Raw genomic sequence first — 12613 nt, 5'->3', positions numbered from 1 at the left:
CTGTATGATACTATGCATTTTCTTGTATCTTTTCTAATATTTTTCTGATACAAGAAATATATGTATGGTGTCAGACAGCAAATAGTCTCTTTTACAGGAATTTGTTTGCCACAGTTTCTTGTGCAAGAATTGCGCCAATTTCTACGCAATAGCGTAAAATGCGACCTTCATTTTGTTGGTACCTATTCATAAATAAGGGGTTTATTTCTGGTTCTTAATTTTCATAGTTTTGTGTAGTTTATTTTTTATTTGGAGGGCGATTTTGTTATAGTAGCAGTTACTGCTATGTTTTACAATGCTAGAGGCACATAAATAGAGAAAACTCACCTCACAACCTATACACTATATTATAAAATATTTATTTACACAGCCCAATGTTACGAACATTATCCTTATACTTAGCTAAAACGATTTCTGTACCGTTCGTTCACTTTTGTGATGCAAATAGTTACTTTTAAACTTGTGCAGGGTGCAATCCTTCGAAGGTCAAAATATTGTACAAAATGTGCAGCTTTAAACGAATATTTTCAAAAACTTCAGCGGGATGCATCGCTAAGGTGAGTGAGCTAACTTGAGGCAAGTACACTTTATCTATAAAACATATTTAATAAAAATGCATTTTAATATTTGTTGTTTGGATTTTCGTCACAGTATTACACTTGCCCACAACGACATCGTCATCGTTCAAGTGTTTAATGAAATGGGCTTGGCTAGTTTAACCAATCACTGGTTTTTTAATAGCTGCTTGATGTGTATGTATAGTTTCTTCTGGACGGTCTATAGCACTAAATCCACCCTTTATAAGATCTGTTTCATTTTGGCAACTTATTTGTCTCTTATTTTTAGAATTATATATACGCAGTTCTCTTTAATGCTAAATATAAATGAGGAGTTACATCCGCGCTTACATCAAACGATTAGTAATGGTCTATTCTATGCAGTAGGTATGTGTTACGTGCTGTACGTTTAAATGACATACCATTCTCAATTAACTACCAACAAAATGTGGAGGGAATCCGTATATAGTGTACAAAATCAAATTATTAATAAACATCTTTGACTTTTACGTTTGTATTTTAGGGTACTTTACGGCCGAAATCTACTGATGGTTTGACAGGTTCCATGCTAAATGATCTTTTGGATAGTCTATCAATTACAGTTCGTGACACAACAAGGAGTTTATCCCATATCCATTCTGTTAACCAAATTAGCGATGGATTATTTCTAGGAGATAAGTAAGTGAACCCTGCTTATTTTAGTATATTATTATAAGTGCAATCAGGTACAAAAAATGGGAATTGTTCAAAATGGCATATTGGATCAAGTTCGTACATTTCAAAATTTTAAAATTCCTAAAAAATAGAATAATTTATGGTATTATCTACCTAGCTATATAGAGTATGTGTTTACATACACTTATAGATATAAGTACCTACATGCAATTGCTCAAGTCTTGATTTCCACCAGTTCCCATATATCTACTTTAATAATTGTATTTCAGATATGCTGCAAAGGATAAGACATTTTTGATACAAAATGGGTTTACACATATAGTAAATGCCGCAGAGGGTATTGACGAATATCAAGTAAACACCTGCCAACGATACTATACGCCTCTAAAAATCAAGTACTTGGGAATACCAGGGCACGATAGACCTTCTTGGAATATATCTGTTTATTTTAAAGAAGCTGCGATGTTCATAGACAATGCCGTAAAAAGTGGAGGAAAAGTCTTGGTTCACTGTGTAGTTGGAATATCCAGGTCTGCTACACTTGTTATAGCATATTTCATGATTTATCACAATATGAATGCCGCGCAAGCGTTACAGCATGTCTTTCGCAGAAGAAGGGTGTTTCCTAATGCAGGATTTTTGCACCACTTGGCACATCTGAATTCATTACTAAGCATAAAAAGGCCAAGTTATACAAAATAAAAATCTGTACTTAAATATAAACTAATGGGATTATTTAATTTGTATATTTTTGTATGTTATGTTTTGTAAGAGTAATTTTTCCTGTATACATGTGAACGAATTTCGCGAATTTTGAGAGGTGAAATAAAGTATTTTGTTATTTTTGCCACTTTATATGTAGCTTCCTAGCTTGAGCTACAATATTGTCATTTTTCCGTCTCTGTATGTGTGTAGGTACAATAGGTCCCTACGTATACATTGACAATCTTCCGAAATAACGACTCTACGGATTTTGGATATGTATATCAGGCATACAGAAACGGAAAAAATGGGCCGGATTTTTTAAAGAAACATTTGGAGCGCCGTAACGGCACCGAATTTTTTTTTCAAATAGCAACGCAATATTTTTATTAAATTATTCGAAAGTCTTTTGTTTTCTGTGTACAACCATTGAATAAAGAATCTGAATTCAATGGTACAGCTTACAATAATTTAAGGTACAAAAAACGGAGAAAAAAATGTCAAAGTTAAAAAACCTAAAAAATATTTTTTTCGCCAAAAAACGCTTCCAATATCTAGAAACACTGGAAATGTATATTTATAACCAAATGGGTACTCTTTGGTATAACAATAAAGAATGGGAATTATTAAATACTGAATAGTAAATTTAATAACCCGGTCGAAAATGGTGCACAATCAATGAATGTCTTATATTGAGTTATTGAAGATAAATACAATATAAAAATACAGTAAACAAGAGAAGAAATATATTAAACAACACAATGAGGCAAAAGATCAGACAGAGGAATGCCATTTCTAAAATTGCACTACGAGCATTAGAAATATATCAAATGTGTCCTCGAATAATTATTGTGTTTGTACTTTGTAGGTATTTTTTTCATAATTTAATGGAGAAGTACCTATAAATTTGTAGAATAAATGAATTATTGCCATAAGAAATACATTGCAAAATTCGAGGCAAAAATGCAAGGTTGATTCCCAAATGAAATACTAAGTGTTTAGTATCACTGACTTGATAATTTTTGTCACTATCGAATGTGTAATAAATTCTTAATGGGAACATTAAACCTTGCTAGTATTTGTCATGCAGAAATTCTTCTGCCATGAGTGACATGAACAATGTTTCAAAACCAGCTCATCTTCAGTGCAGTACTCTACATCGTTCTGAATCTTATATTAGCAGGATTAAGGAGCAAGAAATTAATAGGGACGTTAAATTCGTAATTTTATTACATGCCTTCCTCAATATTGGTCTGCGGAAATTTGATTTCTAGCAAAACGAAGCCTGGTGTATTGCCCACCTTCAGTGCAGTGATTGAAGTTGCTCTGAAGCTAGCAGAACAGGGTGCAATTTGGACCAGGTAAGTGCAATCAATTTTTAATATACCTTGCTAATAAGTTCTTCTAGCATTAGTGACATGAATCATGATTATCAAAATGAACCCTCATTACTGCTATGTGCAGTGATATATCAGCCAACAGGACACCAGAGAGCGCAATACTATAAATATTTAGGTAAACTAAAAAAAACAGGTAACAGTAAAAGTAGTAAATATTTACTATGTAAAAGTGTGATCAAATAAATGCAAGCATCTATTACAATATAAAGGAATGGAATTTACAACAATGTACAGGTTTCATAAATAAAGATCAAAGTCAATCCGATTCGTAGAATAAAAATTTACATCCTCGCCACGCTTTCGAACGAAAGCCCCTTTTTTAAAGTAGCCTTCTTTAACCCATTTTAACATTTGGTGAGTGTCAAAAGGACCCTCGATCTTCTCATCATTTAAATTCCACTTATACTCCCACATCAACACCTCACTTGAAACAGGTTCTTTCACGTGAGTTTCAGCTGTTGTCGTTGTGGCACCCAGCTTCTTGGTTTCTTTTTCATCGAAATCATCTGCATACATATCTAAGTTTGCCTCCTTTGCAGAAGTTTTTAATTTCTTGCTTTCGAAACTGTCTATCTATAATGGCAAATTAATTGGTACTTTTTATAATAAATTAATAGATCAATACCTTGCTTTTGATAACTTCGTATGTTTCTTGGTAAATATCCATATTACCAGCTTCACTCAAAATTTTATCGGCTAACTCTGTCAACTTGGTAACCTCAGTATTTGAATCTAACGTTCCTGTCTTTTTACGTTTAAGCCTTTCCAAGCTGGAGAGATTTTTATTTTTAGCTAAAATTCTCGTTAAATGCATTATGAAATACAATTACAATCGCAGTTACCTCCCCAACGCATAAGAGCTTTATTTATGGTTTCCTTTGGTTTCATATATTGAATAATTTCTTTGTATATTTCAACTTCTTGAAATGGTTCAAAGTCGGAATCGTCACTCTCATCCCCAAGGCCCTTCTCAACGCTACCCTTTGGAAGTGACTTAATTTTCTGCCAATCAATATTATCCAACCAGTTGTCTCTGACTTCTTTATCGTTCTTCCATATGAAATGCCCATCTTTGTCAAAGTGGCCCTCTTCCAGTTCTTCCTGCATGTTAAACGCTGTAAATTTTTCATCTCCGATATTGCCGGATTCGCCTTCTTCTTCACCTGAAGCAAAAACTTTGGATTTCCTTTTATTTTGATAAAAATTAACCTTCAATGTCATTGTCCTCTAAAACACTCTCTTCGATATTATCTTCTTCGTCGGAATCCAAGGAGTACTTCTTCTTGGTTTCCGTTTTTGGTCTTTTTATAGATGCATTTGTTGTTGGCAATGATTTTCGTTTGTACATTTTTGAAAGTTAAAAATAAGCAAACGATGTTGATTAATAATAAACCACAAACCCGTACGGCGCTAGTTGACCCATGTGGTGACACAACCCGTTACCGTAGCAATATACAGTACCTCCAGTGGCGTAACAGCTAATAAATACAATATGTTTATCAATAAAAATAATCAATGATAGTGCTTATATGAGATACATCTAAACACACACAAAAATTCTTTAATAGTTTTATAGTAATAATTATGCTAATAAATGAGATGCCCTGGAAGGCTTCCATTTCTTCGACAATGGAAAGATTGTGCGAGAACAATTTAAAAAAAATTCCGCCAAACACACTTTTTCCCACTTAGCGAAATGAGTAAAATCGTAAAAATTCCTATACCTCATTCTCCTATCTCCTATAACATTGTTAAAAAATTATATTAAATTTATCACTACAAACTAGGTACAATATAACTCTAAAATATAAACTATGAGGAGAAGGTGTGGTTATAGTAATAATAATAATAAAAATCTTATGAACCAATGATTTATGATAAATTTCATTCACGATTGTATAAGCTCCATAATAGGGACAGCTCTTAAAACTCGGCATTGCGCCTAAGAAATAATTTGAATAGGCATCATCTCTCACGTGCTATTATACTTTTTCATATAATCAAAACAATGTATGGCAAAATTTACACTTACACACCGACCTATGTTTGCCATACATAAAATGGCACACATGCATACAATGTTTTATCGTTAATAATAAATAATCAAATATAGCAAACGAGCTCCTGGGCCCTGAAAATTTAATCAGTTCTTGCTTGGGTGAGAAATAGAAATACGTATATGTAATACTGAAAACAGAATTGGAAAATTCGAAACCGATCGCGAGTTATCATGTACACAGACGGACAAACGGGCGGACGAAAAGAAAGTCCAAAATCATAAACTCGCTTTTAGGAGCTCGTTAACAATTATTATACTAAAAAGCACGAATTGTTTATTGCCTGATGGAGTGAAACAGTTCCCTAAATACTTATATTTCTTCAGTAATTTGTTTAGTTTCACTTCTAGCAGGAGTCAAACTTTCATTGAAATTTACTAATCTATACCGTTTATCTTCGTTTTCTAAAATATTGTGTTTGTAATCTAAATTTTCTTCTACTTTTTTGCAGTAAATTTAAGGGTTTAATTTCAAATTGGTTAATAATCTGGAGGTGCAACATACTTTAACATAACTTAAAAAGCTTGAGGTGTAAAGTTAAATGGGAGAAGAATAATCCGATTAAGATTGAAATGGGAGCCTGCAGGAAGAAAATTGTTTAACTTGAATTTACGTTACATTAAAATTGATTAATTTAATAATTTCCCCATGATTTCGTTTCAATATTAATCTATACGTAACTACAGAAAAATGTTATGGTTCTTTTATTTTGAAATATGTCTAATTTGAAAACTTAGTGAAAATTGGTGAACCACTCCGACAGTCCGACATTTAGGTATGGGCATAAAATCAATATTTGCTGCAGTATATTTTACAGATTTCTGTGTGGCACCCCATAATTTAAAATCATTACATGACTGCGTGTTAGAGGTCGCACCATTTATTTTGAATGCAAATAGCAAATCGATTTACACCTATCTCATTCTTTGAAAAGTTTATCCGTATTATTTTTTTATTGAACCATTGAATAAGGATTTTGATTCCATAGCTAATCACTATAACCTCTTTCGTCTATAATTTCATTATCACGAGCATGACAGGTAATTTACATAAAATACAGTCAAAATGGTAATAAAGGCCGATTCACGCAGTATGCGGTCAGATCACAGTCAGTACGCTTACAATCAACAATTTTGGGGTATTATTCACATTTTACACTGAACTGGCGAGCGAGAAAGAAAATCAGAAACGCAGGAAAATAAGGATCACGACATTTTTATAAAGCGCAAAACCAGAGGAGAATTTGTCACTCTATACAGAGCGTTCGAGATAAGATGATCACCTCAATATCTCTTTTATTTGGCGAGATACGAAATATAATTTTATATGTGACCATTAGCTCTAAATGAAACACTCCATCATTATCAAACATTTTATTAAAATCTATGTATATAAAACGGATTATTTGAAAAATATTCCGAGTACATTCCATGCGTGATATGAACAAATAAACGAATAAAAGCTGTATTAAGCTAACTGAACCATAGATATATTAGCTACATCAACTTTAAGATAATTTAAATCCTTCCATTTTTGAGGGCTCGCAGAAAAGGAAGATTCATCGAACCATAAATAGTAGCAACGTTAAAAGCGATTTTGACGCTCGCATTAGCACATAGGTGATTGTGCGAGAGTGTTGGACTGTGTAACATTCTGAGACCTTTGCAGGTGTTCTACCCCTAATGAAAATAATAAACTGCGCAAGTTGTTCAACGAAATATATCGCTTTGGTTAGGTAATGGTTTTTACGTTCACATTTAAATGAGAAACGATACATACATTTTGAAATAACATTTTTCTATTTTGATTATGCAACGCTCACCCTCGTTTTATGCACTAAGACACTTTCACAAAAGGCAAGACAGAAATTGTGAAGACTCCGACTTTTATTAGAGAACATTGAATTTACACAGCTAAAGAATGCTGTAATGCAAAAAAAACAATGCAGTGTTCCCAGGACCACAAATTTCCTAGCAACAAGAACATAACGAACCCAAAATTAGTTTTTGGTATGGTCAAAATTTCATTAAATCTCGTTTTATCAAATTTTGTCGAATAGGAAATGGATAAGCGCGGACATCCTTTGATATCCACAGACATCTTGGCATATATTTATGCGGGTCACCCTGTAATTGGTCGAAATCCTGATGAGGGCAACAGTGGTAAAATAAATATCTGCGAAAATCTCCAGATATCCCGCAGTGGGTAAAGGATTTACTTTACAATCTTAGTGAATGAAGGATCTATGACCAAAAATCGTACGTACTTAAATTCTTCATCCATTATCTTTTGTTAAAATTAGACGACCCTTAGCAGTAACAACCATTATCTCCCTTTTTGGTTTTACACATGTACAGTGCCGTTTTTAAGTTTTTCGGGACCCTGGGCCATTCGTTCGTGGAGGCCCCCCTTACCCGCAATAAAAATATTTTTAAACAAAAACAGATATTTTACAGATTTATTTATTTTACAAGTTATGCAGGTTAGACAGGTTTTTTCGGACCTTTAGTAACGCAAAGTTTTCGATGACATTGTTAAAATCAATTTCTTGGAGAATATCATTTTTAATACTCATCAGGGATAAATGTGTTAATCTCATCTGACTCATACTGTTCCTCAGTTGATTTTTAATTAGCTTGAGCTTTGAAATTGAAATTACGTGCACACGGCACAATGTTTGCATTTTGTGACGAAAATGACCGGACTTTTATTTTATTGAACTGTAAAGTCAATGTCTTACCCATGGGCAAAACCTCAGTGTAATACCCACTTTAGGCTTTTTATCACTTATTAGAACTTTTTAACTTTCTAAATGGTAACCTTAATATACCTACACGATCTGCAGGATTTTATAATTTCCGGTATCCCTTACTCTATGCATTAATTTTGTTTAAATGTGCATTTACTTTAAGGCGGCAGATTTTGCACTAACATTTTTTCATTCACACAAACTTTTGGGGGCCCGGGCCCAGGTGGCCCATGCCTAAAAACGGCACTGGACATGTAAAACAACCAAGGTAAAATTGACAAGCATTGTTCATCATTTTTTTACGACTTTGTTACCAAAAATAAAACGATTCTTTATAGGATCAATATTCCAGGGGTATATTTACTTGTAAGGATGGTTTTTTTGGGGCGATATTTTTTGGAGGCGAGTTATTACAGAAATAGGGGGAATTGAGAGTTATTTCAAGGGATATTTGTTTGAAGTTTGATCCGTGATGTTTCCTGAATGTTAATTCTTCGAGATGGTTCCTTGATGCGAAACGGTATATTGTTGGAGCGAATCCTCCGCAGGACGAATCTTTTGGAGGCGAATCTTGTGGAAACTAGTTAACTGGGAACGACTCTAGGAACGATTAAGTATTCCGATAGCGAATTTATCGTACACGAACGCAAGTGTTGCGATTTTTTTGCGATATTTTAAATAGATTTTGGCATCGCTTCCCCAAAATCCATTTGGCGATATATTCTAGGCGATCAATTGATGGAATCAATTGCTTACAATGTCACATAAAAGGAAGTTATAGCAAAGTATACACATTTTTAATAATTAATTGAGTCGTTTCGTTTTGGAGATTCCTGTAGATAGGTACTAAATTAGTGTACGTAATATTGGCTCATAATGCATTACAAAACAACAAAACGTAAAGTAGGCGTAAGCCGCCGTCGACATAGTTTATCCATAAGGACAAGAGTGTACCAAATTGAGTATAAAACATCAAACAAAATTTTCAATAATAAAATAACAGGAAGGGTCTTCTACTATCTAAATCCGACAATATCGTTGTGGTAACCTTAAGAAAATAAATATAAAAGATTGATAAAAGAATGCTATTATTATAATAATGGTTTCCCAATATTTGCTGTAGAACATAAGGGATGATTAGCGCTTCTTTTAAAATGTACACATGCATCGGTAGACATGTTCTGAATATAATGGTTCAATAGAAGTGGTACGAAAAAGAACAAATATTTTACCCATTCAGGTCTGTGTGTTTACTTTATAAAATAACCTAGAGGCAAATTCTCTTAATAGACTTCTAGTAAAGTATTCATCCCTCTTATAATCGTTTAGATCTTCGCTGATCTGAACATCCGTATTTGGATACGGGATTTACAGCAGGTCATTTGTCGATTTACCAGGGAAATTATAACATATTGCCTTTGTGTCGATGACATCTTAATTTTCGATTCTCGCAATTTCGAATTTCCTTGCTAATATGATATACAACCCCTTGAGTATCCCGAACCTCGTTGAAAAGTACTTCAATTAATCTAATATCAGTGCCTAACACCATTGTATCGCTACGTAACGTAAAACCTCTTCATTTATTAAATCCAAGTTGGCAGATTCTTATCTTTATTAAGCTCCGATTAACTGTGATACGAATCTTTCATATGAAGTAATCGGTTGGTTAGTGCGCGCATATCCTTAACCTAAATTCCTTTTAAACTTAAATTTTAAGCAAATCAACATTGTTTCTGGTGAAACGATCGGCAATCCCAAATATTAGATCTCATTTGTATTTGAAAAGCTCCCAAAGAGAAAAGGAAATCTTGACAAAGGGTTGCTAGGGAACTTATTAATTGCCTATCGCCCCCACTAGTTTTGACACCTTTGGCATTCATAAGCAATCATGAACAGACGTAACATCTCCCCAATAAGGATTATCTATCTGTTGGGGCGTTTCTGGCATGTGCTGTCAACATTCTCATTAATTGTGTTCTTACAAATCGTTCTGGTTCGTTCACTATTATACTAAATTAAACTTTCAACCCCTAATCGCACGTTATAAACGTACGTGGATTATGTTTTATCAACGACGCCGACGTATAAAAAATTACGTTTAATTTGAAGGCAATTAATAACCAATAATTCTGAGATCCACAGAAAATATTAATTGCTAATGCAGTTGATGAGAAACCATATCTGGCATGTTACGTGTTTAGTATTAAAATATGGCACTTTATTGCTGGTGGTAAATGAAATTGACTTGTTTAGGATTAACCCCATCACCGTAAAGGCGGATTCGGGTATAATTATTTTCATATACAGTGAAATAAGAAAATGACTTGTTTAAACGGGATGAAGAGATGAATGGTTTATCTGTTTTAAGCGACCAATGCAGCCTTTCCATGCTTTACCATTTAGTACCTTATATCAGTGGCATAATTGTGTAGTTTCGGCCCTCCGGGGCTATAATTTGTTTAGGGTTTTAAAGATTGAGACTCTTGATCAGTTATTGAGTAATTTCGTTAGGAAGCGCTACCGCAACAGGGCAAAATACTAATCTACCTCCTATGCCTATGCACCTTTTTGATTGTAAAGTAAAAGGTTCTAATATTTTTAGCAAAACGGTTGATTTCCACCCGCCCGCAGTCCCATAATCTCGAAAACAAAGAAGGTATAGAGGTGATTGCTTACAATCAATTTTAGCGGTTTTTTCTTAGGGGAATCGCTCAATTGGGAAGAGTATACCCCTTATGAACGCGCGGTTTATCCACCCGACCTCCCCTTGTCTAACTAGAGAACGTAAACACCAGCGATTTCAAATTTTCTCTGTCAGTCAATTTCGACGAGCACATTTATTGAAAATGAATCGGAATATAAGGACAACTTGAAACGTGTTAGTGGATATCTGTTAGCTAATTCCTCCTAGCTTTCATAATTGAAATCTGTCAGTAAAAATTCGATTCAATCTGTCAAGCATGGAAGCTAGGTATCTCGATTACCTGCAAATGACAATGAAAGAAGTTTCTATTGTTCTAATAACTTAAATAGTGTATGATCTAATTATCTAATATAAGTAGGTACTATACAGAAATCCATGATTATAGTAGGTACATAGAGGTAAAGAAAGTCTAATCCACAGAGTAGTGTTAACCGCTTAGAAAGAAGCTGTCACAATCATTTAAGCAAGTGTTCAGAACGTAGTGGTTATACAACTTTTACTGAACAAAACGTGGGAGGATAAACCGTTTAAAATGATCGTAGAAAATATTCGAAAAGATAAAGGCCATTAGAAATGTTGAAGTGTAAGCGGCATTTGAAAGGTAAACGACGATCGGACCAAGAATGTAATCTGCTTAAGAATATTAAGAGAGTAGCTGTTGTGACTGTCCAGTCGAGGGGAAAAACATTGGTAATCCGGCCACTATACTCAAATACCACATGTAGTACAGACCATGTGTTCTGATTCACTAGTAATCCTGATATTGTCGTGATCCTTTTTCATTGCAGGATATACGGATGGAAACTTCGATTGGGAATTGAGTAATCTGCAGGACATTATTATGTATGCTGCACACCGATAAGAATGGCATAACATTTGCAGGTAACAAGCAAGGCAGCTTCCTTTTCATTGTCAACGTGACACAAATGGCTAACTGACAAATATACGAATCTTGAGCTTGCTTTGGCGTTTAATTATTAATGCAGCAGAACTTGGTAATTGCGCAATCTTTCCATTACCTTACCTATCAGGCTATCACATGGCTTTCCCTAGCTTTAATAATTAATTAACAACCGAAGCTGGAACCACAAAAGAAACGACAAAAATTTTTAATATTGTTTCATTAAAATTAAATTTAGAGTAAATGAAAAGGGGAGGGAGGGAGACAATTACAAGTGGCGAAATATTAGATTAATTTTTATGAGAAAAATTGGTTTTTCTGTGCTGCTCTACTTAAGTGAAGGGCCAAATCAGATTTGCTGTAAGTTAGGTATTTATTTTTGAATGATCATAAACCTTTTGCTCGTTTTATGAATAATACACCCTTAAGTTTAGGATAATGCCACATTATTAACTTACTATAGGTACTCGAGAGCGTTTATAATTTTGTACTGCTGTCTGTCCGAATGTATGATAACCTTTAACGTCCGATCGATTTGAAAATTGGTACAGGCTATTGTTTTTCAGGCACGTAGACTATCGGGCCAAAAAGTTATAGCCCAAAAACTGTCCAAACCTCCAAAAAAGGGTTTCTTTTATAATTCTTGTTACAAAGAACATATGAATGTTGCGGTTTCTGTGCTAGTAAATATTCCCTAAACCTCATGCAACTATGCAGATGAAAAAAAATTGCCCATGCGCAACCCAACTTTTGTATTTACTTAATATAAAACTAATACCGTTTCAAAAAATTTATTTTGCGTATGCGCAATTCCATGTTTTCTAATTCTTAATATGCAATTTTGTATATAGGAACCTCGAATAAA

At 34.0% G+C, this 12613-nt stretch overlaps 2 protein-coding genes across 2 annotated transcripts; one reads left to right on the top strand and one right to left on the bottom strand.

Moving 5' to 3' along the window:
• The first annotated feature begins 863 nt into the window (after positions 1–863).
• On the top strand, positions 864–2075 carry LOC116165263 (dual specificity protein phosphatase 13-like). The gene is made up of 3 exons (XM_031479548.1): positions 864–1027; positions 1081–1235; positions 1502–2075. Exons 1-3 carry the CDS (start codon positions 971–973, stop codon positions 1932–1934), a joined length of 645 nt encoding a protein of 214 aa, XP_031335408.1. The 5' UTR covers positions 864–970; the 3' UTR covers positions 1935–2075.
• Positions 2076–3468: 1393 nt separating this feature from the next.
• LOC116165262 (CD2 antigen cytoplasmic tail-binding protein 2 homolog) lies at positions 3469–4766 on the bottom strand. Its single transcript, XM_031479547.1, has 4 exons — positions 4544–4766; positions 4177–4497; positions 3960–4126; positions 3469–3907 (listed from the first exon to the last, which is right to left on the bottom strand). The coding sequence occupies exons 1-4, from the start codon at positions 4680–4682 to the stop codon at positions 3572–3574; spliced, it is 963 nt and encodes a 320-aa protein (XP_031335407.1). The 5' UTR covers positions 4683–4766; the 3' UTR covers positions 3469–3571.
• Between the last annotated feature and the right edge of the window lie 7847 nt (positions 4767–12613).

This window comes from Photinus pyralis, unplaced genomic scaffold, assembly GCF_008802855.1.
Source record: "Photinus pyralis isolate 1611_PpyrPB1 unplaced genomic scaffold, Ppyr1.3 Ppyr1.4_LG3a, whole genome shotgun sequence".
Taxonomy (NCBI): Eukaryota; Metazoa; Arthropoda; class Insecta; order Coleoptera; family Lampyridae; genus Photinus; species Photinus pyralis.
The sequence above is the reverse complement of the archived record's forward strand: the minus strand, read 5'-3'. Positions and strand labels throughout refer to the sequence as shown.

What these genes read in the sequence shown, in the direction of transcription:
- LOC116165263 (XM_031479548.1), top strand. Translation starts at nt 971, where the DNA reads ATGACATACCATTCTCAATTAACTACCAACAAAATGTGGAGGGAATCC. An exon ending in GGAGGGAATCCGTATATAGT is followed by an intron (nt 1,028 to 1,080) that starts GTACAAAATCAA and finishes TTTGTATTTTAG; the next exon opens with GGTACTTTACGGCCGAAATC. An exon ending in GGATTATTTCTAGGAGATAA is followed by an intron (nt 1,236 to 1,501) that starts GTAAGTGAACCC and finishes ATTGTATTTCAG; the next exon opens with ATATGCTGCAAAGGATAAGA.
- LOC116165262 (XM_031479547.1), bottom strand. Translation starts at nt 4,682, where the DNA reads ATGTACAAACGAAAATCATTGCCAACAACAAATGCATCTATAAAAAGA. An exon ending in AGAGGACAATGACATTGAAG is followed by an intron (nt 4,498 to 4,543) that starts GTTAATTTTTAT and finishes TTTTTGCTTCAG; the next exon opens with GTGAAGAAGAAGGCGAATCC. An exon ending in ACGAAGTTATCAAAAGCAAG is followed by an intron (nt 3,908 to 3,959) that starts GTATTGATCTAT and finishes TTGCCATTATAG; the next exon opens with ATAGACAGTTTCGAAAGCAA.